Source organism: Agelaius tricolor, unplaced genomic scaffold (genome assembly GCF_023055355.1).
Source record: "Agelaius tricolor isolate 1412-34295 unplaced genomic scaffold, bAgeTri1.0.p SCAF_5, whole genome shotgun sequence".
NCBI classification, from domain to species: Eukaryota; Metazoa; Chordata; class Aves; order Passeriformes; family Icteridae; genus Agelaius; species Agelaius tricolor.
In genome coordinates, this window is record NW_027269265.1 from 24,541,715 (window position 1) to 24,567,001 (window position 25,287).

The following is a 25,287-nucleotide window of genomic DNA, read 5'->3' on the forward strand; positions in this document are numbered from 1 at the left end:
TTGTTTACCTGCAGGTCTGTGAAGTCTTAGAAATATGCTTTAAGCAAACGAACTGAGTTGGGGGAACTTTATCAAACCACTAACGAACTACCATTAAACAACAATGACAGATTTATCCCTCAGCACTATGGTGACCCCCTGGCCAAAAGCTAATTTCTCATTCCTCCGGTCTTTTGTATTCAAAGTTATTACTCAGTCACAAAACAAGCTGATTTTTAAAGCAAGAAACTTGTATCCCCATTTTGAGACAGGACAGTGTTTTCATCTATGTCTACTTCACAAGAAGCTGTCTACACTTAGCTTTGGGCAGTTATTTGATGCAGCTCTGGAGAGCAACTTTTTTTTTTTGTGTGTGTGTGTGTGTGTCTTAAAAAAACAGGAGTAAATATACTGTAAAACTACAAAAAATACTAGTAAGCTGTAACTGTGACAAGTGAGTTCTACTTTACGAAACAAACTGGGAAGCTGATTTTGTCCTTTAAGAAATGGGGGAAAGAAATCCCATAAGAAACTGATAAAAAACTGATTCCTGATCATCTGATTTTACTCAGAGGAACAATAGGTACCTTCCTGAGTGAGGCTTACTGGATTAGGCCCCAATTTATAAAAATGTTGTTTCTGGACTCAGACCTGCTGTTCTATGCTTCAGGACAGAATGAAGCTTTTAGAGCTTTAAGTTCTAAAGATAGGGGTCTGAAAGGAAACAATGTAAGAGTGTGAAATAAATTTGTTGCTGCTACATCAACTCTGCCCGGTAATTTTTCTCTAATTACCAAAGAAAAGAAATATGATGTCTGATGTAACTTTCTTCAAACATAAACATATCTCAGCAAGACTGTGAGTCTTTTTCTCCTAAAAAATAACTGGAAAAACAAAAATATCAGAAGCAGACATTCCTTTGTGAGGACAAAGTTAATAAAACATTTTATTTAGGAAGCAGACATGATACAACTGGAGTTTGAAGGTGAACTCACTTCTAATATTTAAAATTTGACAACACTTGTCAAAAGATGTTAAAATTGTTTTGTGGTCCAACAAGTCACTCAGCAAGAATAATTTTTAAGCAGCTTTTCTTTTTGTTTCAGTTAAAATTAAAATCCATGCTGTGTAATCCTTGGAGTCAATCTGTAATTAAGGGGATTTGAAGAGAGACCACGCACTGCATTAATGATAAAATTTAATATCTCTTTTAATACTCTAACATAAGAAAAAACCCTAAGCAACACACAAAAAAGCAATCATCTCCCTATTTTGTGTGAATGCAGCATACATACACCATTACTATGTGTAGCAGTGATGCTATATTTGATGTCAGCTTTTTGTTTATAGACCAAATGTTTCAGGATTTAGCATCTACAGAGCTTAAAACGTCATCTGCTTGAAAGCTGGCACCCAGATTTAACAGGCTAGATAAACAGATTTTATTTTATCTAGTTTGGAAAATGAGTGGTTTTGTTGTTACTGTTACATAGCAATTCCAAAGGGAAGGAGTTATCAACAGCATTTCTCAGATTTCAGTCACTTGCTTCCCAGTCATTCAGCCACTGTCCTCCAACAACTGCTGCTCAATTGTCAAAACCAGGAACAGATAACCAACTAAAACCAGTCAATTTTATGTTATACTCTTAAATGTTTAAAATCTTACAAAAAAAAAAAAAGAAGAAGAAAAAAAAGATGCTTGGTATGCTAAGTCTGTCCTCCAGACTATGTGCAAGAAAAAGGTTTGAAATCTTCAGGTCTTTGAAATGCATCTAGCTAACAACAAGTAACGTATTCAAATAATTTACTGAGAGTAAGCACCACTGAAAAGTGGGGCAAATAGAGTTCCATTTTAAAACTAGAAACTGTGCTAAATAGTTTCATCTTTTCAGAAGATGGGGTGAAGGATTACAGATCCAAAGAATTCATTAAGAAACATAGTTAAGGTAGAGATGATCTTAATGAGCTTTTGTAGGGAAAGGTTTTGAAGGGATATGTTTATCTATTATCCTGAGAAAGGATAATAGATTCTTTTAATGTTTACCATCAAGGATTTTTTCCTGTTAAAATGTCTCCTGGCCTCAGCTCTTGTGAAAGAACTAGCAAAGCACCAAGGTACTCTCACCAGATCTTGTTGTATCATATAAGACAGCTAGTTTATGAAAACAAATTTTAACAGAATTTCCTCTGATCTCTATTTCTTACTAGTCCATATGTGTGTATAACAACTTAGGGCTTTAGAGATTTGGGACATAGTCCCATTTAAGTACATGTGGAATTCACAAGCTTCAAGGTCAATGCAAGAAAAGCTTCATTTTTCTCTCAAAATTTAGATGCTATAACAATGACTATTACTGTCAGCAGAAGTACACTGCAGCAGTCACTGTGACATGTGCACGTGCACAGAATCTGGCCCATATACAGATATACACAAGATCAGCTTCAGTGTTTGGAAACCTGGTCCAAATTCTACTTCTAATACAAAAAATAGTTGAAATTGTATTGATTTTTTAAAAAAAACAAACCTCCCAATTTTCAAAATATGTGTCAAAGTATTTGTAAACAATGAACTCTAGGTGCTACTCATACCATGACGACCAGCTTAATAACCCCTCCAGCACAGCAGGTATTTCTTTAATAAACAAACTAGCATTGAAATAATCATCTTGACTGTGATCCACAAGGAAATGGGGAATTTGTGACACTGTATGGAATCTAAATGCGTCTAGTAAAACTGTGAAAGATGACATCTGTTCTTCAGTGGAGAACCAATTCTGGAGATGAAAAATCCAGTATCAATCAACACAGTTCAGAAAATGAAGCCCCTGAAGATTTCTTTACATATTGAATCTAACTAAAAATGACATTTTGCTCTTTGTGTTTAATTTTAAATTGAAAATTTGGCTGCTCAGCAGCTTAATACTATCACTAATAGACATTAATACCATGTTCAAGCAATGTGATATACACTTACTTACACAATTGCATTGGTTACTTCAGCTTCCTACCCAAAGTTTAGAGACTTTAAAGCTCTTTTCTCATTTTACCCTCCATTCCTTTTTCTTTGTAAGATATATTTACCTTACCATTAAGAGAGGCTGAATTTTGGAAATAACAACATAGATGACTGAATTTTGGGGGCACAAAAAGATCTAAGTTTTAATTGCAAACACATTTTGAAGGAGAAATCAGACCTTCTTTGAGCTTTTTCAGTGAACAATTCCTTTTTCCTGCAATGGTAATGAACAATTTTGATTCAGCTACATGACAGAGCTAGTCATGTAGTGTTTCTAAATATTAAGATAAACCTAATATATGCTGAGTTGAAATCCTAATACATTGATATACTTCTGCTGATAAAAACTTTATTTTACACATTGCAAGACTTCAAATAATAAAAAGGCATGTCAAATCATATGTCCAGTTCTATCTGTGCTTGTGTTAATCCTAAATAGGTAGTACACCAGGGTGTACTACCTGCACAGGGCTTTTTGAGGTTAAGGTCTGGAAACTCAGAATTAGCAAATTATCAAATTTACTACTTGACCCCTAACACAGAGCTTGCTCTGCTACAGCTGACTCCTAGAGAAAAGTCCAAGTCCAGATACCACTCCAAAATCCCATGAGGAAAGCTGTGGAGATCTACTGGAAGGCAGATTAGAAAGATTCTACTGCATTAAGCCCAGTTTCATGGAAGGAAAAAGAAGTTCAAAATAAATCCTCATCTATCCTTTACTTCTGGTCCTCACGCATTTTCCTGCTGACCTGCATATTGCTCGGGTAGAGCTGCACACCTGCTGCACAGGAGGAGCACATCTCTCCCTCTGGCAACCTGAGTGTGTGAACAGCAAATTTCACTTTTCCATTACACCTCTGTGTGGCCACAGTCATGGAAGTCAAATCAGAACTTTCCTCTTATTTATGGGCAAAAGGGATTTTCAAAAGTTTCTCAGTGATCTAGGAACACAAGTGCACTAACATCAAAAATGTGCCTTTGCACCAGACCAAATTAACAGATGGGAATTAAACATGATAGGCAAAATAATTCCTGACTCTGAGTAAGTGATGGTTAAGCACCAGGCTGCACTTGTCAGACACAGACACCTTTGAATTCATGTCACTCTAAAACCTGAAGTTGCTCACCTGGGAACAGGAGAGACATCCAGACTGCAGTAAAACTAGAAATAACAACAAACATGTTGGACCTTGAGGCTTCTGAATCAAGCCCAGTCTGCAGCTTTACAATCATACCAAGACCTAATGTTTCAGTGTCTTCTTTCAGCATCTGTCCCCCTTTCTACTCTGAAGCACGCTTCATACAATTTCTTGTATACAAAATGCTAGGAAAAGGTCCTCCTCCAATTCTAAACAGATATTTGGATACACTTAAATGTACAAAGGCCAAATATTCCTTTTTAGTAAATACGAAAAATTCTGAAATGTTTATATTGATCCTTTATCCTATCCTTGGTTTCCTGTACCCAAGATCTAAAGTAGATTCTATCAATTCTGAGAGGTGCTTCAGATAAGGAGGTCATGGATGGGTCAGAGCAAGACCTTTGGTATTTAATGACCCTGTAGCTTGTCTTTTGCACAAGAGCTTAGGTTACTACCTTTTATATGTTTTATTGAAGGACAAATAACTCGCATGTCATCATGCATCCAGGCTCAAGATTTTGTTTACAGCTGCTGTTCAAACAAAACAGGATCATTTTCCTGTGCAGCATAAAAAATCAACAGTGTATGGTATGACACTGAAAAAAATACTGAAAGTTAAGATTTACCACACTTCTTTCTGCATGCATGGAGAACAGAACTCATATGGAGAAACAATAAAATTTACAAAATAAAATATAATACATAACCATGATACTCCTCCTCTTCATTAATGAAATTTGATATCTCATCTCCAGCATAATTTAATACATTTAATATCCTTTAATACCTTCAATAATGAAAAATACTTAACTTGGCTAAATATTTTTGGTATTTTAAAATTTTATTATAGTACAATGCTGATAGATATTTTGAAAGCTGTGCCAATGCAGATTAGGCATAATGTTAATAGAAAGTGATGCTAAGGCTACCTTTAAACATCGCAGAAAGCAGTTACCTTTTTATGTAAAAAGTATATTCAGATTCAGAACCTCTGAATTTAGTTTGGAAATGTGTTTTATAGCATCTGAAAGTGGCAAATAAAGGAAGGAATACTAGTTTTCTTATAGTAAGTCTGATACATTAGGCTTCATGACTGCTTTAGAATTAGATGAACATATGGCCTTAATTCCTGATCCATGTAATTCTGAAATGAAGGAAAGTAAAAGAATTTTTTAAATAACTGTTTGAAGTGCAGCAATATGACACCTCCTCAGAACTTAGAAAGGTTCATAGTGGCATTACTGTTGACATTCTACTGGGCAGAAGGAAGGGAAAAATGAACCCAGGACTGGGGTGACAAATTATACCATTTGAGATGGTAACAAAGATTATAACTACAGTTAGAGTTTCTGGTTTTATCAGAACTCTGCTTTCCCTATAATCAGAGAATCATCATAGAATCATAAAGGTTGGAAGAGATATCTGTGGTCAAGTGCAACAATTAACTCAGCACTGCTGAGTCCACCACTAAACCATGACTCTAAGGACCACATCTGCACAGTTTTGAATAAGCAGCTTTCCTAACATGACTGTGGTTTCTACAGTATGTTTTGCTTATGTATCAGAGTCTGTGATTCTAATTTGCAAGATACTGATGAATTTCAGTGTATTTTAGAACACACCATTCTTTTATCACAGGTTTAAGGCATGGCTGTCACCTCTATGGAGATAAGGAGTAAAAGACCAGGTAGCAGACAGCTTCATTATTGGCTATAGGATGCCTGTATAGTTTGTTTCATCTTCTCCAAGTTCAGAAGATCTCTATTTAAGAATACAAATTTCTGGAATACATATATCTAAGATCTGACCCAGGCCCATAAACTGTTCAAGTTTTGAGGTCCTGTAACAGAGTTTAGACAAAACCCTGCAGAACACTGAAATGTGGCACCCTTCAAACTGTAAGACTATGTGGCAGTGTAACTCAGTAAGGAAAAAGCTACCAGGAAGTCAAATGTATCAATCATACAAAATGGGATCTGTTCTGCTATAAGGAAAAACAGATGGGTGAAAACGTTAAGTATTTCTAAAATGCTAAATTAATATGTACAACTACAGAATGGTTAATTAAAAAACATGGATGAGAGGTTCTTGTTGACATGGTCATAGAAGCCTACCACCACGAAAGGGATGATTTCTTGCATACCACAAATGATGAAGTGAAAGCAGCCTAAATGACTGCGAGAATGATACTCCAGATTTGATCACCTGAAACCACAATATGCATTCCAAGAACCTGCTGCATTAATCAGAAATGACACTTCTGGTAATCAGAAGCTGTACCACTGACTGACCTTATGGGAGGACAACTTCTCCCTATCAAATGGAAGCCAAAAAATAGAAGACTCAGCCAAAAGGTTTGAATGACCACATCATCACCAACAAGAAAGAGGGCTGTATGTGGTATATACAAACAGCTGATGTTTGAGATTGTCAGGAACAATCTGGTGCCAAGAGAGATTTGAAAGCTGTCAAATAAAAAGCAACAGATCTGCATGGAATTGTTAGTGGAACACATGAAAGCTGGCATCAAACACCAAGTGTGGATGAGTAATGAATTCCTTAATGGTTAGAACTGAATCAAAGTTCAGTAAACATACCTGCTGTGGTTAAAAGATGTTCAGATGTGCAGAGAACACCGTACACACAGGGCTGACATGCCAGATGTGCAGTCAGTGAAAGGACAGCCTCAAAGGCACAGGAAGGTGGTATGGCCAGTGCAACCAAGGAAGTGAAGACATGAACTTGGGTATGTCTATTTGTTTCCTTCTATTTGAAAACAACCCAAGGCTTGAATGCTTTCAAAATTCTCGCCTGCAGCAATGTTTTAGTGAACCAAGAGCTGTACAAATGTCCCTGCCATCTATCCACACAACCACTTAATGTCATCAAAAGCTGAAAATCATGCAAGTACCAATGTTACCAAACATAATTTCTTTTCAACTCCCAGGTAGACATATAAACCAGATTTATCAAACTCTGGAAGCCTGTGTTCTGGGCAACTTCCCTTCCAGCGAAGGGCAAACATCTCATAATTTTATTCTCATGTTTTCCATCAGGGAAAAATATTGTACTATTTGCTTATGGTACACTTAAGCAATTATTCTAACTTTAAGCTTCCTACACCAGATATTTTTGGTCAATGAATAAAAACGTCTATCAGTGTTAAAAAATTAGCTACCAGATGGGAGGAGACTAACAATGTTACTGCATTTGTGAGCAACTTTCTGTCAAAACCTACATAACTAAATAAAGCCTACTAGCTAGTCTTGATGGCTAAAAAAATCCAATTAATAAAGCTGGTCACTGACTGTGATACTAGTAGATCAGATTTCTGATTCATGGTCAAATACATACACTAAATAAATTACCTCCTGCCTATAAAGGATACACATAAGCAAACTTCTACACTCCTAAAATGGAATGGACAGTAGATGAAGGAGAAACCCTTTGAGGCATCCCTTGAGGATCTCCAGCCGCAAATTATGAAATTGGCTCCAAAGAACAACTGGGTCCAAGGAAACTTCTAATGACTGCTTTAAAGACCAGTCAACAGGCGCTCACATTTTTTCCACTGGGCTTGAGGGGGCATGTTGGTCACTGCAGGATTATATGAGTTACTTTCTCCCTCTCCAGAAATTCAGTTAACTTGGTGGGCTAACTGTCCGAGTCTGTAGCAACAGCTTTTGGAGACACTGTAACTTAAAGATAAATGAACAGAGAAGATTATTATGGAAGTGAAACATGGACAGAATGACTTCTGCAGGAGTTTCTGTGGCCTCATTTTAGCGTTCATTTATGGTACAATGCAACAGCTCACACTGATATCCTCTGAGGTGTATGGTGTTATTTAATAACAACAAGTCATAAAGTGACTAATCATTCTTCTAGCATGGATAAGAGCTGAACCGACTTGTGTCTAACCTCAGTGACATACTTTAAGACCTTGTGATTAAGTGTTTCTGGGTGCAGCAAAAGCAAAGGCTGTGTTCAGTGCAATTAAGATTGCAACTGTGTCTACCCTGTCTGATAAAGAGTCTAGGAAGCAGCAACGGAAGAAAAATGTTTGTGCATTCTTATTCATGTCCAGGTTGTCAGCAGCATGCTCCAAGTTCTACTAGTCTTTTATTTTCACCTCCACTATGCAATTAAAAGCAATTTAATAATGAAAACTTCATCAAACATCCACTCTAAAAATTAATAGTGATCTCATGTGCTTTATAACAAGTTTTATTGACAGGGTAGCAAAATTTTCTCTCACACTGCCCAGGCATTTAAATGAGGGCACATCCTGTGTTAGGGTAGGTACTGATGAGAAAAAAGAATTCATTATGGCTTTCTAAAACCTGAACAACTCTTCTGAAAGGTGAGTAAGAGGAATCATTCTTAGAAGAAGAAACCGAAGTACTGAAACAGCTCTTGCACAAAGTTAGAAATTGCTGCTTACTTTGACAAATCCTGTAGTATTTTATCCCCATGGAAGTTATTGGAAGAATAGCATGAAGAACCTTTCAGGATTAGCTGTAACAACATATTATTTGCTGGAGATAACCTCCTAGAAGCCTGTTAACTACTCCCATTGGTCCTGAAATGTTCCTTTGGTTTCAGAAAAACAGATACAGGCCATAAGTAAATCCAAGGGCACAGTGTATCTCCTCCACTAAGAGACATATCTGCAATCTACTTCACCCCTTCCATTTCCAATATGAAGCTGGTATTCTGTCTTCAAACACACCTACAAAATCATTTGCAAATGTGACAGCAGTCTTTTTTTCTAGATAGCAGCACATTACATCAGGATGAAAAGCATGATTGCTTTTGGGTTAACTCCACAGAGTGAGCTCTTGAGCTGAGCTTTCACAGGTTGGTATTTTGTTAGATACAGAGGCAACAATGAACATTGGTCAGAGGAATTCATAACAAAATGTCTGAGAAAAGGGTGGATTGCCCAATGTATGAATATTGCTGTGGTGATTAATTGAAAAAAAACCTGAAAACCAACCACCCTAAATAAAAAGCAACCTGTACCAAACAACAACACCATAGTGACAGCTGGATCAGTAGCAAGTTTTAACCTCTTTGCAGTGTCTAGTTACTTTGTAGCTAGGAGCTGAAAAAAGGTGTAACACCCATCTCACCAGTGGGCAACACAGCCATTCATCTGCTAGCTACAAAATACAGGCAAACCAGCAGCTCTTCTCCATCAGTCCCACAGCACTGCAGTAACTACAGCACAACAGCCACAAGAGCTGAGGGTGGCAGAGGGGTGTTCTGCATGTGGCTGAGCTTTGACGCATCCCAAACTCACATTCCAGTGGTCCAGTGAATTAATGTCATCTCCTCTGCCCCACGTAAAACTATTATGAAAGGAAGAAATTAATAACTATTAAAATATAAAAATTGTATGCTGAACTGGAATTTGAATACAAGAGATTGAAATCTCTTGGTTTGCCATCACTGATTCAGACAAATTTCCCTGGATTACATTTCAAAAGCATGTGTCTCTGTTGAAATCAGAGGCTCTATATATAAACCAGCTCTAAACTTACTAAACTTATGAAACTTCAGCTCTGAAGCACCAACCTAAAACCAGTTAGAATTAGTTTTTGCAAATAAAGACCACATCACCTGGAAGGACTTTTTTCCATATTGTATGCCTCAATAGCACGAATGGCATGTGCTTTTCAACAGTAGCAAACATATATACTTTTATACTTCATGTTATATGCAAAATTTTATACTTCATGTCATAGCAAACTTTTATACTTCATGTTAAGGGTTTTGAAAATTTTTTTAAGCTCTTATAACATCAGAATCTCTTGTGATGATGCCCTTCATGGATGACAGGTTGACCAGTCAGCTCAACTTGTTTCTGTGGTTGATGCTGTCAAATAGGTATGGAAAAATGGTTTCTACTTGAAGAATATGGGAAATTCTGGGAATCAAAAAGAACTTAATAAAAATTATGAAAGGCATCAAGGAATACTTAAATTAACTATTCTAAAGTGGCTTCTTCACAGTCATCATCACTGGAACAACTACCAAACTGCTATGCATTGAGATTTCCTGCCCTTGACCTGATTCTTACGTGTCAGCAGCAAGTAGATGACATCAGGCACAGTTGCTTTACAACACTACTGTAGACAAACTTCTGATGGCTCCTTCAGGTCACTTTCTGGGCTCTAACTCTTTTATATTCTTAATAAAACTATGAAACCATGTAGGTTAAATTCTACAAAAAATAACGACTAAAAAGAAAGGCAGATATTACAAAAATAAAACCCAATCATAACACAAGATGTAACATCTAAATCAGCCTGAAGGAGATTAATAACCCTTACAAGTTCTAATGACATCATAATTCAATGGAGCAACCTCATTTAGTCAGTAAAGGTCACCTGATTTGTATATCACCATGAAATAGTCCTCTTCTTTTCGAAAGTTTGCCTTAAAGATAAAACTAGTATGTCTTTCTGATCTTTAAAGTAGCTTAATAGCTGGTTTGAGAAGAGTATAGTATCTAATTAGAAATTACAAAATAGAGAAGGGCTGTGGAAAAAAATAAAGTTTCTTCTCTCTATTTCAGTCAAATCCAGTTAAACATTTTTCATGAAATTTCACATTAAGTTACTGGTTTCACAAGACTTATTTCCTATTCTCCTTCAACTCAGTAAAGAAGACATGTACACTGGCAAAATTTTTATTTTTCTTTAGAAAAAATGTATTAGTGAAAACTCTGAATTTGAAAACTACACACTACAAAGCTAACAATAGTAAAATGAATGAATATTTGAAAAACAATGAAGAAGCAGCAATTCTTCCACTTTCCTATGTTTAATTGAATCAGTTGTGTCTGTGTATTATGGGAATACATCTACCAGAATCAGTAGAGACCAAATGTTAATTATGAAGGCCAAGCAAAAATGAATAATCTCACATATAGACCTTAACACATTAGAACTGCAAAGCACTCTCAGATCTTATTTTATGAAAATGTACTAAGAGCGCAAATGTATAGACCCTTAGGAAGCAATTATCCCAAAAAGATTTAGCTATAATTCAATGTGAAATATAATAAGAGATTTTAAAAAATGGTTTCACAAAGAAGAGGATTATTTTACTTTAACTATGGAAATAGGGGCCCACATGCTTCTCTGCATGACCTCTGTGCAGCTGTGGGCATTGTCTGGAGGGAAGATTTGAAATTGGCTTTTTCAGTCAATTAATACAATGCCCTATGACCAACAAGAATATTACAAAAAGTAGGGGTGCCAGTTTGGTATTGTGGGGCTGCATGGCCCACAATACTATAAGGAATTTTCTATGCAATAAATACCTTAAATATGGAAACTTTAAATCACATATTACTAACATGTACTCAGAGGTTAGTTAAGAAGAGATATCTTAGCAAGATGTGCAGATGTTATATGGCACAGCAAGATGAAATAGCATGTTACAATGTGCACTGCATGCCACCTGTGCCATATGTTTTATTTGTCACATTATCCTCAGGTGTGACATGGAATCTAAATGTGTAAAAAACAAAAATCTGCAAAAGAGTGATTTCATCATCCTTGTTATTTCCAGATCTCAAACCCAGCCAAATTCCTGCCACCGCACATCTCCCACAGTTATAATGTCTCCCTGCCTCTTTGCCTCACTCCTGACAATGGAGGGCTACTGTCTCAAAGAAGGGTGGCATAGCCCTGTGAACTGATATACTGAAAAATAAATCTGAAAGCTTGCAGATTATTTTACCTAATAGACCTAATATCAGTGGATTGAAATTGGTTGCTTGTGGATTGCTCTTACACTGTTTTCCTTCCAAGCAACTCACTACTGTGAAATGATTTTAAAAAGTAAAAAAGAAATAATAGCAATTGGGTTTTGTTCTTAAGTGTATTTCAGGGTCCCACAGAGGTAATGATCTCATCTTTTATCACAAACTTTCGCACCATCCCTAATCTAGCTGATCGTGATTACTTTATTTTTATCCAGTTAAGATTGCAAATATCCCTGCACCACAACTGAGCTTTACACTTCTGTTACTCCCTTAAGAAAATCCAAAGCAGATCAAACTCCTCGTCCAGAGGATACATCTTTTGCCAAACTGAATCAACAGATTGCCTCAATGTTAATTAAGTATAAGAGAATAAGGAAAATGACAGTTTTTTTAAAAAAATTCCTTGATACAAACTTTCCTGGACAGACTCAGAAGAAATACCTGGATTCCTTCTGCTGGACAGGTTAAAAATACATAGCACAGTTCCCTAGTAAGCATGTGGAGGTGGTTAAAATAAAAGTAATTCCTTGCATTATGATGACAATAAAAGCTGAGTTGATATTTACCCTGTACCACAGAAACAAATGATGTGTCCCATTTCCCTAAAAATGGACAAATGTCCAGAAGATGCTCTGCAGTGGAGAGGGGACAGGACGGGATGCTTGGGTCTGTACCTGCACTCTGTGTGCAGCCGTGCAAAAGCTACTGAGTGGATTCAAGAGGCAGGAGGTGACAGCCAAGAACACGAGGGTTTCACAGGGGCAGTGTGTGGCCTGTCACAGGGCTCTGGCTGGCTGTTTTGTTCTGTGGGAGCTGTGCTGCTGACAGCAGCAGGAGCACCCCAGCCATTTGCAGCCAGCCCCAGAACCCTGACCAAACCCGCTCCTAAGCAAGTCACTGACCTGACTTCCCTCCTTACTGGACATCAGTCTTCCAGGCTGTGGCTACACTAAAAGTTGGTGATAAGCTTTTCATTTACATGAGGTCAGGATTGTGCTCATCAAAGCTAACTACCATTGGCAATATTTCATTGCGGCATTTTAAAGTTTTCGAGGTCAAGAATACAACCTGGCCTTTAAAAAATATTCCAAAGGACCTGCCCTCACTGTAGGCAACAGTAATTTGAACTGAGACTAACTCTACAGAGCTACAATATTCAAAAAGTTCAACTTTAAAAAAATTGAAAAGCGGTCTTTTTTCCTCCCCAGACTCTCATCTCTAAGAGACTATGATCAATTAACCTTTAACTTTGAAAAATAAAAAAATTCCTGTGACAGTCAGAAATGAAATTCTTTAAAGAATAGGTGCTGGGAGAGCAATATCAGGCTTAGAATGAAATCCTAGTAACACTCTGAACTATCAAATCACTTCTTGCTCTGAAAATATAATTATTCTGTAAGCGTTATGTCAGACAATATTAAATGCAAAAAGGATAGCTTAAATAAAACTTTTTTCTAGCAGAAAGGCTCTCTGCACAATATTTTCAATGACACAGTAAAAACAAGTCAGCTTGCAATTAATGAAAAACAATACCATGTTCAATAAGTAGCATGCTTGGCAGGCACTTTTGGTGACACCAGATTTAAAACAATGCTGTTATTGCAGTCAGAAACAGCCCCTGAATGTTTATGATCTCCATTTCTAGTCATCTGATTGCACACCTCATTTTGTAATATTCACTGTAGATTTTGATGGCAATTATAAACCCATGGAATATATAGCATTTGTGAGGCAAACAGCCTTTCTCAATTTATTATTATTATATTTATTGTTTTTCTTAGTGAGAAATGTCAAACTACACAAGGATTTAACTTATTCTTATACTTTGCTTCAGTCATGTTGTTGTATGTATAATGATGTTTCCCAAATAAATTTAAAAAAATTAGAAAAAAGGAGGCAGAGGAAAATCTATCTGTAAGTGAGATACCTTTGGATCTTACTGTCTAAGTGAAACAGTTTTAAAATGACAACACAGTATAAACAGAATAGCTTCTGTATTTGTATTGTATCTCCACTACCGATAAAAGAGATTTTTAAGAATAAAGTGGCTGAAGAGGTGTGCACAATGCTTGCACATCTTACCTGGCATAGTCTCTCATCCTGGCTAGCAGTGAGATTGCAGGCTATGTAGTTATCAATTCCACTGACATTACAATTTCCCTTTCTCAAAGCAGCAATAACCTGTCACTTTACACTGTCCTTTCTCTGACCCTCTCCCGCCTCTCTGCTCATTTTTATTCTTATTGACAAGACTTATTATTCCTCCTCCCAATTCCAAGTAGCTACCCTTTTGCAAATAGTAGTATCAACTGTGTGGTCACTAGTAGTATCGGTCAACAATGTTATTAATATAGCACACACTGCTGGGAGCAGATCAAACAGCCATGCTTTAAAATATTAGTTTTGCAAAGGTACCACGAAGCAAATAATTGCAGTTTTCTTCACCTTATACAATGTAATATTGCAAAGACAGATCTCAAGAATTTAGTGTTAATTACCAGCCCAATAATTTGGAGGATATGTTATGTTTTTCTTGTTGCTTTCAAACGCAAAATAAAATAAAACCATAACAGAAGGGTGCTGTATCTGTGTTTAAAGAAGCAGTTGTTGGCAAACACCATAGCTCACTTCTGCCGAAATGTACACAACTGATATATGCAGCCCAGAAAGCTGGCACCAGGGGCTTACAACCTTAATTTGCCTGCAAGAAGAAATGGAGATTTACCTTCAGAGCACGTTCTTGATTGTTTTCAGCAGTCATATGTCTCGTGTTGTTTGCTGAAGTCTGGTTCTGCTCTTTCAGATGATGAAGCTCCTGCTCCAGCCGTTTGCACTGCAACGAGGAAAGAATCCCATTAAGGAGAGGAGTGTGGGCATATTTTTTTTCAACAAGCCAAAAGATTTACCGTAAATAACCCCATCACCATTTCTGCAGTAGTGAAAGCATCAGACAAAAGCAAGTTACAATCCCAGACAGTACTAAAGCTACATTTTTAAAATGTGTATCATTATTCAGTTTTTTCCTGGTCCAAAAGTATGCCAAAAACGCTATGTATCAGATAAGATATTTATCAGAATGTTGGGTTGAATTTCTGCTCCTAGTTATGCCAATATATGGCTAGATTTTGGCATTTATGTATTAAGTAAGTAGATGTAAAGGAAAGAATTGATCCTTTTTGAAATGCAAGCAAATGAAAGACCCTCCTCCCAAATCAAGGATCCAGCCTTTTATTAGAAAATATAGATGAAATTTTTAGATTTGTATTTTTCATACTAAGACGTTACACTAATTCTCCAAGATTGTTTTCTTTAAATATTTAACTTAATGACAAAAAATGAGAAAATTAGCACTTGCTACTGTGTGCCTACACATGTAGACTTAGTGCTGTCTGCTGAGCATTTATTTTAATGATTAAAAATCAGCAAGTAAAACCAAATTATATTTTGCTCTTTTTTTATGTTAACTATAAAAGGTCTTGCCTAGTTCCTTGGTTTGAAAGAGCAATTAGTTGTCTGCAGACAGTTCTTTACCTTACAAAACCCCCCCTGTTCTAAAAAAAAAAAAAAAAAAAAGCAGACAAAGTACCAAGAAGACATATGGGAATAACTGTTAGAACTAGGGAAAAGCAGAGTACCAGGAGAAGCATTTTACAAAAATGTATTACAAGCCAGTAGTTTGAATGTGATCACCCAAGCCCACAGCTAGTAGACTGTAGGGATGAAAGATAATTAATTGATAAAAATATTTTAATACATACTTTCTGAAAACACTAGCAAATAAAAAGAATAAGAATTGTGCTATAATGCCCATGTAAGCATTGCTGTCTCAAAAGACCTGGAAATGTCAGTCTCTCATGGTGTCTTGGTGACTGTGGACAACATAGAACTGAACTTCCCATCATATATATGCACCCTATTCCTGAGCAATTCAGTATATTGGACAATGAAGCCTGGCTCGTGTAAACTCTAAAAAAACCAAACTGTGAAACAGAAAGCATCAGAAGTGAAAAAATTACAAATGAGGTCTAAATAAAATAATGAATGCTACAGGATCCTGAGACAGAAATTTAAAGACATGCCAACACATACAATTCTTAAACACAAAATAAGGCCTAAAAATATACTGCTCATCAGGTATTCAGTATAGTATATAAACCAGAATGATCCAATCCTCTATTTGAATAAATTTTAAACATTTGTAGGAGCCCAAAAGTACTATTAAAAAATCCATTAACATATCTGTTATATTTCATTACTTCTGTTAGAAATCTCAGCTTATTTCTAATAGGATTGCCTATTTTAAAGGCAGTGAATTTTTCTGGCCTAGTAAATTCTCTCAATGTCTGTTGTAAACTTTCTTAACATTCTTAATGCACTTAATGTTCTTAAGTTTCACTTTTATTGCAAGAAAAAATACATTTTTCCACAGATAGGGTAATACAGAAAAAATATTAAGATACATTTGATTGTAAGTATTTTCATATACTCAAGATATTTAATGTCTGTGTTATCACACATACACACACACACACACACACACACACACACACAAAATCACAAATCACAGAATCCCAGATGTAACTCTTTTTCCATGTCCAGCACGAAAACTATGTGTTTGCAGACATGAAGGTGCTGCTAAAACTATTGAAGAACTAAACACAGACTATGGGGTTTTTTTCTCTAGCAACATTTTTTCCCTTGGCATATGTGATCTAAACACCATTAAAATAAATCAATCAACCACTGCAGGCACTATACATTACATCATGTTTGATCACCAGGACACCCCTCTGCTTTGCCAACATTCTTCTTCAAAACAGTGTTTTGAAATCCACAATTTGACAACAATGCAAGTTTATGTAGAGTAAATATTATTTAAAAGACTAAAATCTCAAATCACCTTTAAAACCTGAATTTATAATCATGTTATTGTCTTGATTCCAAAAGGCATGTGAAAATATGCTAAAAGCAAAACCTAACAACATGAATTCATGAGAAAAGATCTTGGTGTACGGAGCAGATTGTACCACTGAGAGCATGGGTGCAATCTTAATTCTGCTCTCCACTCCTGTGAAGACAGGGCACTGAAATAAAGAGCAGCAGGGGGGACTCAAGGATCTTGCAGAGCACAGAACACGTAAAGATACAGTAAAGACACAGTAAAGATACAGTAAAGATGCAACACAGGTAACTTAAATGGATAAACCTTCCCATCAAGTCAACCTTGATATGATTACATTTACATCAAACTTGGGAACATTTTGTAATTTCTCCTTCATTTCATTTCTACTGAGAGTGTTGATATCTGAAAAAAAACCCCAGGGCATTTTCAACTAGTATACTGCTTGAATTCCATTTGGTACATCATTGAAAGAAATGGTGATCTAGTTTGACCTTTGCACCTAAGCGTTTTACTATGTTGGAAACAATGCATTAACAGAAGATATTCTGCTTTATTCTTGGCTGTCTAGGAAGAAAAACCTTCAATTAACCTCTTTGTGAATGCATTATAATAATAGTCTTAAACAGCAACACTATGTATGTCTCAATAAAATTTTATACTTTACAACTTTGATACTTGAGCTACTTTGGAAATATTAAATCAGCATTCTAAAGGCAAGCACTCCTTTTCATAAGAGCAGAAGCATGTGAAATTTTAGTATAACCTTGCTGTAAAGAAAAGTTTTAAAAATAGAATTTAAAACAATGCAGCCCTTCTATTCATTTGAGCCAACATTTTTTGAATTCTGTGTCACTAGTTGTTAGCAAGGTCCAGTAAAAATAGATGTTCTTTAAAAGAACATGTGTTTTTATTGGTTCACTCTAGGCCTCTAAAATGCCAACAGCTGCAAGTAAGAAACTGAATTTCCTTCTAAAAACATATATAAAAATACTTTTTGGAGCACAGTGAAGAGAAGACCTCATCCAACTTGGTACTGACAAAAAGCAAATGTTGGATGCATCCTTTTAAGAAAGCTGAAAGCTAAAGGAAGTGTTTAATTTGAGATACTATGTCTAAATTCTGTTATCTCAAACTTGCAAAAACTCACACTTGGGAAAACTTCAAACAGAGAATATATTTTGTGCAACACAGGTTACCTAAACATCAGATCTGAGGTTTCATTGTGCCCCTAAATGCAAATTCCCATGAGTTCAATGTGTTATGAAACATGGGCTGTCAATTGAGAAAACTGCTTCTCTACCTCAGATACTTTGAGTACATCAAGGAATACAGGAGCAGTGTGGACACATCTCAATGAGAAAATGTCTTGACCAGAACACTGATGACCTTGCCAAGTAAAGGATATTAAAGCCTCAGAAATGGGAACATAATTTTATAAAAGTATCACACAAACAATTCACTAAGAATTAACTTTACTGTGTGGTCTACTGTGTGCATTCACAGTTCTGTAGCTGAAGAGGCAATGTAGACAATTGAAGGTACAAAAAACCCACCCACAAAATCAATCCTGACAAAAATTTCCTCTCTTCTTTCAAACCCACATATCTGTTCTCCTCTCTGAAAGTATTTCTCCCAAAAAGTCTCCTTAGCTAGCCTGAATCAGGTGATAATGTACTTGACAGACAGTGAACCTCATTAAACCTACTCCAAGTGTTCCTTGAGCAACCATCACTGCCCAGCTGACAGTTGTCAGTACAACATCATCCATTCCCAGCAACAGGACCTCAATCTTCTCTTTAACTGTATTTCCACCATGCAACTCTTCTAAATGCATGCAGTCTCTTGAAACAAATACCTCTGTACTCACCATAGGATATATCACAAGCAGCAAATAGACAAAATGAAAAGCAAAGCAGGTAACATACCAAAAGGATAAGAAGAGATTCAGCCAGGAAAGCAAGGATAGAAAGCAAGTAAACACATCCTTCCCTCCCATCTTAAAATGTAAATGATTAGGCTACTGTTGAGTCTTTTTTAATGAGCATCAGGTAACATGATTCAGCAGAATGAGGATGTTTGTGAGAGGCACTGGTTCAAGCTGCAGTGGGTGCTGACCCCTTTCAGCGACTCCCCAGGTGGGAGTGTTGGAACACCAAAGGGAAAATCCAGACAAATTGAAAAAGGAGCATCTGCTAAAAGGGACACTGATAGAGAGGTCAAGAAATGGACCAGGAGAATATCACTGAGTAAAATCCATGAGGCCCACCCAGAAAGCGACTGTTAAAAGACAGCCTCAGCTCCAGTTATACAAAAGGAGTAAAGATGGTTTACCTTGAATCAAGTATTTCAGAAGATAGAAAAATCAATGCAAATAACCACTTAATAGTGTTTGGCCTTTACTAGAAAATGAGGTTGCATTAACATATCAAACATAACTTTAGCACTTGTATAAACAAATCATCTTTAACATGCTGTCAGCTTTTCAGCATTTTCTTCTTCAACTTGTACCTGTAACATGTTAACATAGTGTTACAGTGCCTGCCACATCTACACAGATTGATGAGTTATTTTTTGATTGTTATTTAACATGATCCTTCAGTGAGGTATTCTCAAAGTAAAAGGTTCAGACATTACACAAAAGTAAAGAAAAACCTGCAAGCCATTGGAGAAATAACGTTAGTAAGGACAAAGATGGAATACAGCAAAGCAAAACATCGAGCAGAGGGGCCTCCTGTCCCCACCCATGTGGTCCCTTGTGTAGTTTGTATGAAGACACCTATCCCCAGAGGCTTCATGCAGAAGCCTGTTTAACTCTGCACATCTTAGGTCAATCAGGCTGCTTTCAAAATGTTCAAATTTTGCTACACCAGGGTCCCTTGCTTTCATCTCATTGAACTATGATGGTAATGTCAGATGAATTTCTCATTTTGTATTTCAGCACAGATTTGACCCAGGAAAGGGTACTGTGACACTACCTGGCTCAGGAAGCAACAGCCAAAACTGAATATAACAGAAAACCATAACACTTCCTTACTATAAATGCAGTCCTGGTGGCTATTTAATCCCATTACATCTATATTTGATTTTAATATTACTGTATGGCATATAATATTTTTCATTGCCTTTCATTAAAAGGAATCCAAACTAACCTCTCCTGAACTTATGGCAATATGCTAGGGGAAAAAAGTCAACACATTATGCCATTTATATGCTAGGGAAAAAGGAAAGGAATTGATTTGTCTCTGTTATTAAAGGTACGGGGGTCAAAGTCTAATGAAACAAATGTACCAATATGAGGCAAAATTCTACACTAAGTTCTTTCCTCAGTTCTGAATGTTATTTGATTATCTTATTCAATTAGTACAGAGGAAAGATAATATTTCATTAGAATACATTTGCTTATCTAAAATCCTTATCAAAACTTGCAGTGCTTACAAACTTGAAAATCATCACTGGCATAAAACACAGAAGAGTACACTTGAGGAGCTGAAAAAAGCCACAGTGCCCAGACAGAGGCACTGTAACGTGCTTGTTCCTCTGCTGACCTGAGTGAGGTCAGGCTGGTGAGGCAGGTGGATCTTTGGTCCAATTTGATGGCACTAGTCAGTCGCAGGAGGCCTCCCTAGTTTAAAAATACATAACCTCACTCTCCCACCAATAGCTTAATTCTGTCATTAAACTTAAGGTAACATATTTTTATTCAAGTCATGCAAAAATCAAAAGTGAGTGCTAAGTCACTCACTCTGGGTCAGCCAGTGCATAATGACTTGATTGCATATCAGTGCCTTCACTTCAAACACTGAGTACTCTGCCACATTCTGTGGACTTCTATGCACGAAGACCCTGCTCAACTGCAATTCTCAATTACTGAAGTAGTGTGAAATAAAAATAACCTAGCTCCTACTGAATAACTTGGGAAAATGGCTTAGGTTCTCCAAATTCTGGGAAAGTCAGAGTCCATCTGAACAGCAGAACTATTTTCCCACATGCATTTTTTTCCTTTACGCATTTTAAATAAAATGTTCAATGAGCAAAGTAAGTGACACACCATACATTGATGGAAAATGCATCAATACCACTGAAAGATAAGTTTATGGGGTACTGAGATCCTACTACTACACAGCACAATACTTCCTGAAGTGATAAAGTGCATCTATGTTTTGAAATTAGTTAACACATATTCATTGCAGTGAACAAGTGAAGTACAAATAATTATTCCAGACACAAAATATGAAAAAGATGAAGAAACAAAGCTACTTTTTCACCTGTTATATTTTGAAGTCTTCACCTGTGGAAACCTACATGCAATAAATAAGCATGTGAAGCAAACAAAACCAATTCAACTGATTCTTCTCTTAGTCAGTTGTTTTGTTTCACCTTTTCTTACTTTGTGTATAATGATCTGTACTTCAGACTGGCTCCCAGCTCAAATATGCCAAATGGAACGAAAGCGTTCTCACTCTGACTGCCCTTCTTCCCCCTCCCCTCAGTATTTTTTTTAACAGTCTGCCCCTTGTCCCAAATTCATCACAATTTCTGGAGAGGCAAACATCTTGCACCACTTGGATGCTATACACTCTTTCCTTTGCAGACAAAAATAATACCAAAGTCATCCAGTCAAAACACAAACCAACCTTTGGTGTCACTGTGAATTATGTACTTTGAACTGCAGATGTTTGGAAGCACTTATATAAATAGAATTTATCCTTTTTTTCTAAAGTAATAATTTTAAAAGAAATAAAGAAATAAAATAGTTTCTACATAATAATCACTAGAAAAATTTTCCTTTAAATTATGATTTTGTATTAAAGTTTTCTAACTTCTGAGAAAAATTACTTCACTTCAAAGTTTTGGCAAACCATCAACAAATGTGTTTGAATGATTATTTATACAATGCCCAGCAGCTTAGAACTACTGGAATTTCAAGACAAAAAAGTGTTTTTGTAGAGTTTAGGCCTCAGAAACACACGCATCTTTAAAAAGTTATATTCTATTAGCAAGAGAAACACTTAGATCTAAATGCTGCCTTTATTTTTTTTTGGTTTTTTTTGGTAGCAATGCAATGGTGTCTTGTTTCAAAAAGCTACAAAAAGAAATGCATCAAAGTACAAATAAAACATTTTTGTTTTCTTTGTCACTATGAGCCAGTTGCAACCTGCAGCATTAAGGCAGATAATGTGCTTTAAGCATGACTAGGTTTCCTCCTACCATTCCTCTCCCTGTCTATTTCTGAACACTTCAAATGCAGCAAAACAAGTTTTCATTTATTTTCGTTTTAATGGTTAAAGGAACTGTAAGTGTACAGTAAGAAATTCAGAAAATTTAGACCATGAAATTTAACTGCTGACACCCTTCATGTGAACCATTCTTACACGTGCAGTGATTCCACAGCACTGAGCAGCACTGATACCCACCCAACTGCATTCTCTACATAGTCTTACTTCCCTGCAATGATGATATTTCAAAGATCAAAACAACCCTGACCTACTTTTCAGTGAATTCAGCACACAAAGACTTTCCTGATCAATGAAACTCATCATAAAAATGTGAAAGAAATAGAGAAAGGAAAAGGTGACGTTCCTGAGCTGTGTGTGACTCACAGGTCATTCAAGCACGGTTCCTGTGCTGGCTGTGCACTGGATGACCACGCCTGTGCTAACAGGGGCTGCTGACAAACACCTGATCTGCAGGAGGAAACAGAAGCAGGAGCTGCTGAAGCCACATAACTGGGTCACCTTCACATTTTCCTGTGTCCACTGCATATAAGTTAACAAACTTACCTCATCTCTGAGTTGTTTCTAATCAAAACACAAACCTAGTAACCTGGTGTCAAACATTTATTCATGAGGTTGTACTGGGTCTGAAAGCAAGCAAAAATGCATTCAACTAAACTAAGAGTGTTTTTTTCCTAATTGCCTGTCATATATAAATAAGCAACTTCTGCTTTACATCAAAGTCACATTACTAATTCAATTTTTTAATTTCATGCCTATAAGTCTAATAAATAATGTATAAACTAAGCATGTAAGCAGATGAGTAGTACACAAGTAGGACGCCTGCTCACGCCCCACTGCAGAGTTTTAGAAAGACTAGACACTGTCACAGTACAATGACATTATAATTCACATGTCACTGTTATATTTAAAAGCAAAGGAAACTACCAATACTCCCAAATAATTCAGGAAAGGGAAAACACTAATTTAAATTTTATCGCAAGAGCAAAAGAGCACTCACTAGCCAAGATTATCTTTTAAAAGTAATGTCAAAAAATTAAAGAATCTCAACTAGCTAAATTCTAAATCACTGAATAAAGGTCTGCAAGTATAGTAACAGTTAGACTAGGATCAGTTTTGCTTTCAATGGACATTTAGTAAGCCCAGCATACTGATACAAGAGATTTCAGAGAAGAAACTTCTGCATAGAAAATAATTCAGAGTAATTAACTTCAACATCTTTAAAGACATTTAAAGAATAAAATTACACAACACCCAAGAGGTTTTGGAATAAATCTGCCATTTAAGCAGAAAATGCATTAATATACCTCTTACATGAAAACCAAGACCTAAATACCCTGCTGACTACCTGAAATAATTTCTACCATGGTTAAGGACTAAGGAGTACTGCAAGAAAGGTCACCAAGAAGCAAGTCAAAGCATGCGAATATTAAAGTATTATTCTGATCTTATTTTATTTATGGTCTTAGCATGCATTTTCCAAATCAATGCAAATCCCACATACTCATTTGCCAGGCAGTTTTGGTCAAGGATTATGTGTTACTAATGGATGGAACACAAATTTCAGAAAGACATAAACTATATTTTTAAATAACTTTAAAAAAGAAATTTACTTCTCCTCCTTTTTTGCTGAAAGGAGGAAGCATAAGTCTTCCCTCTCCAAGTTCCTTAGCTTTTCCCTCTTTCAAATGCAACATCTTTGTTCCTTTTTTTTGCATGGCAGAATGTACATCCAATGTACATTCTAATTCTCAGTTCTTGTCTTGGCCTGAATAAGGTTCACTTCACTACACCACTTCATTTTTTGTCTACATTTTTACTTCACCTTTTTACCATACATATGCTCTTTATTACACGATTTGTCCTTAATTATACTCATAAATAATTATGTTGTAACTTTTCGTAAACACCGACTACTCACTTTTTCCAACACTCAAATCAAATTAGTACATAGCATTTTCTTGTTTTGTGGGATGACAAATTAGCATACAAAGTTTAAGAATCTTAATCAACTAGCAAGATCATGTCAGAACTGGGATTACTACACCCCAAACCTTTGCTTTATTGAGCTGACCAAATGACATGGAGCTATTGCTTCATGTGGCCACATGTTGTGCTGGTTCCTCAGAACAGTCAGCACCATTACAACCAAAGAGCCTGTGGCCAAGAGACAGCTTGTCAAACACACCATGACAGAAAGCTGACAATTGCTTTTGTTTAAAGCCTTTCCCTCACCCTCACTTAATAATCTGCAGTGCTGGCACTCAAACAATGTATATAGTAGAACAGAGCTAGTGAAAATGTGAAAGCTGCATGAAAAGGAGAAATTTTAGAAACATTTTCCAACTTTTCCAACTAGATCTAGAAATTATGAATCTGATTGGCCGATATAGGCAAGGCACTCAGCTGCAGACTGAGATTATGTTTTTTAGAAATACAACCTTGTTTAATTGAATGTAACCAATATTAGTTGACAAGAAAACAAAATTTGGTAAGCAATCTGTCATTCTAATGAGCTGGTTTTCAAATAATCTTCAATGGATTTTTGTAAAATCCATATGCAAACAAAGCTATTGCTGAAACATTAAGTTGGCATTTACTGCACAAAAGGACAGGAATACTTCTGGTCCATCTTTAAATATCATCACATTTTTCAAGAAAATAGTATCATGGATCACTGTATAGATGGCAGAGTTTTAAAATCTTTTTATTCTGCTATTTATTCTGTTATTGCAGGTGTATCTTGCAGTAGATACTGTCTGTTTATTCTGGTAAATTTCATACTCTCAATTGAGCCATCAGTTGCTTAAGTAGCAATTCTTTAATATTTTCTGATGCCTAATATGTCCACACAAAACTTGTTTGACATGTAATAATAGCTACTTTAAACTAGAGGTTATTACAAAATAAAACAACAAGTAGGTAGGTGAAAACACAAACTTCTGTAGGTAAGTCAGAGACAACAGGCACTTTTCAAATAAATCATCCCAATCTGTAGTATTTGTTCTTTTTCCAGGGATTTTTAGGAAACTTGAATACTGAAGGACGTAACTATGAGAAAGCAATATTAATGGCAGTGTTTTAACTAAGTATAAGGGTGAAAAATGAAGAAACTAATTACAAATCTTCAAATGTCATTGTGAAAATACTTTCTGTCTCATTAATACAAAGTAATAGCAAATAGAGCTAGGTAACAGAAAATGCATAAATTGTATTCTAGATAGCTTTTATAG

General features: G+C 36.2%; 1 protein-coding gene across 4 annotated transcripts in view; it reads right to left on the reverse strand.

Moving 5' to 3' along the window:
* Positions 1-25,287, reverse strand: part of MIPOL1 (mirror-image polydactyly 1) — a 187,692-nt gene that overhangs the window by 81,825 nt on the left and 80,580 nt on the right. For all 4 annotated transcript variants that reach the window (XM_071426861.1, XM_071426863.1, XM_071426862.1 and 1 more), the window contains one exon: positions 14,643-14,750. In XM_071426861.1, the coding sequence (XP_071282962.1) occupies positions 14,643-14,750 (108 nt within the window). The remainder of the gene's footprint in view (positions 1-14,642; positions 14,751-25,287) is intronic.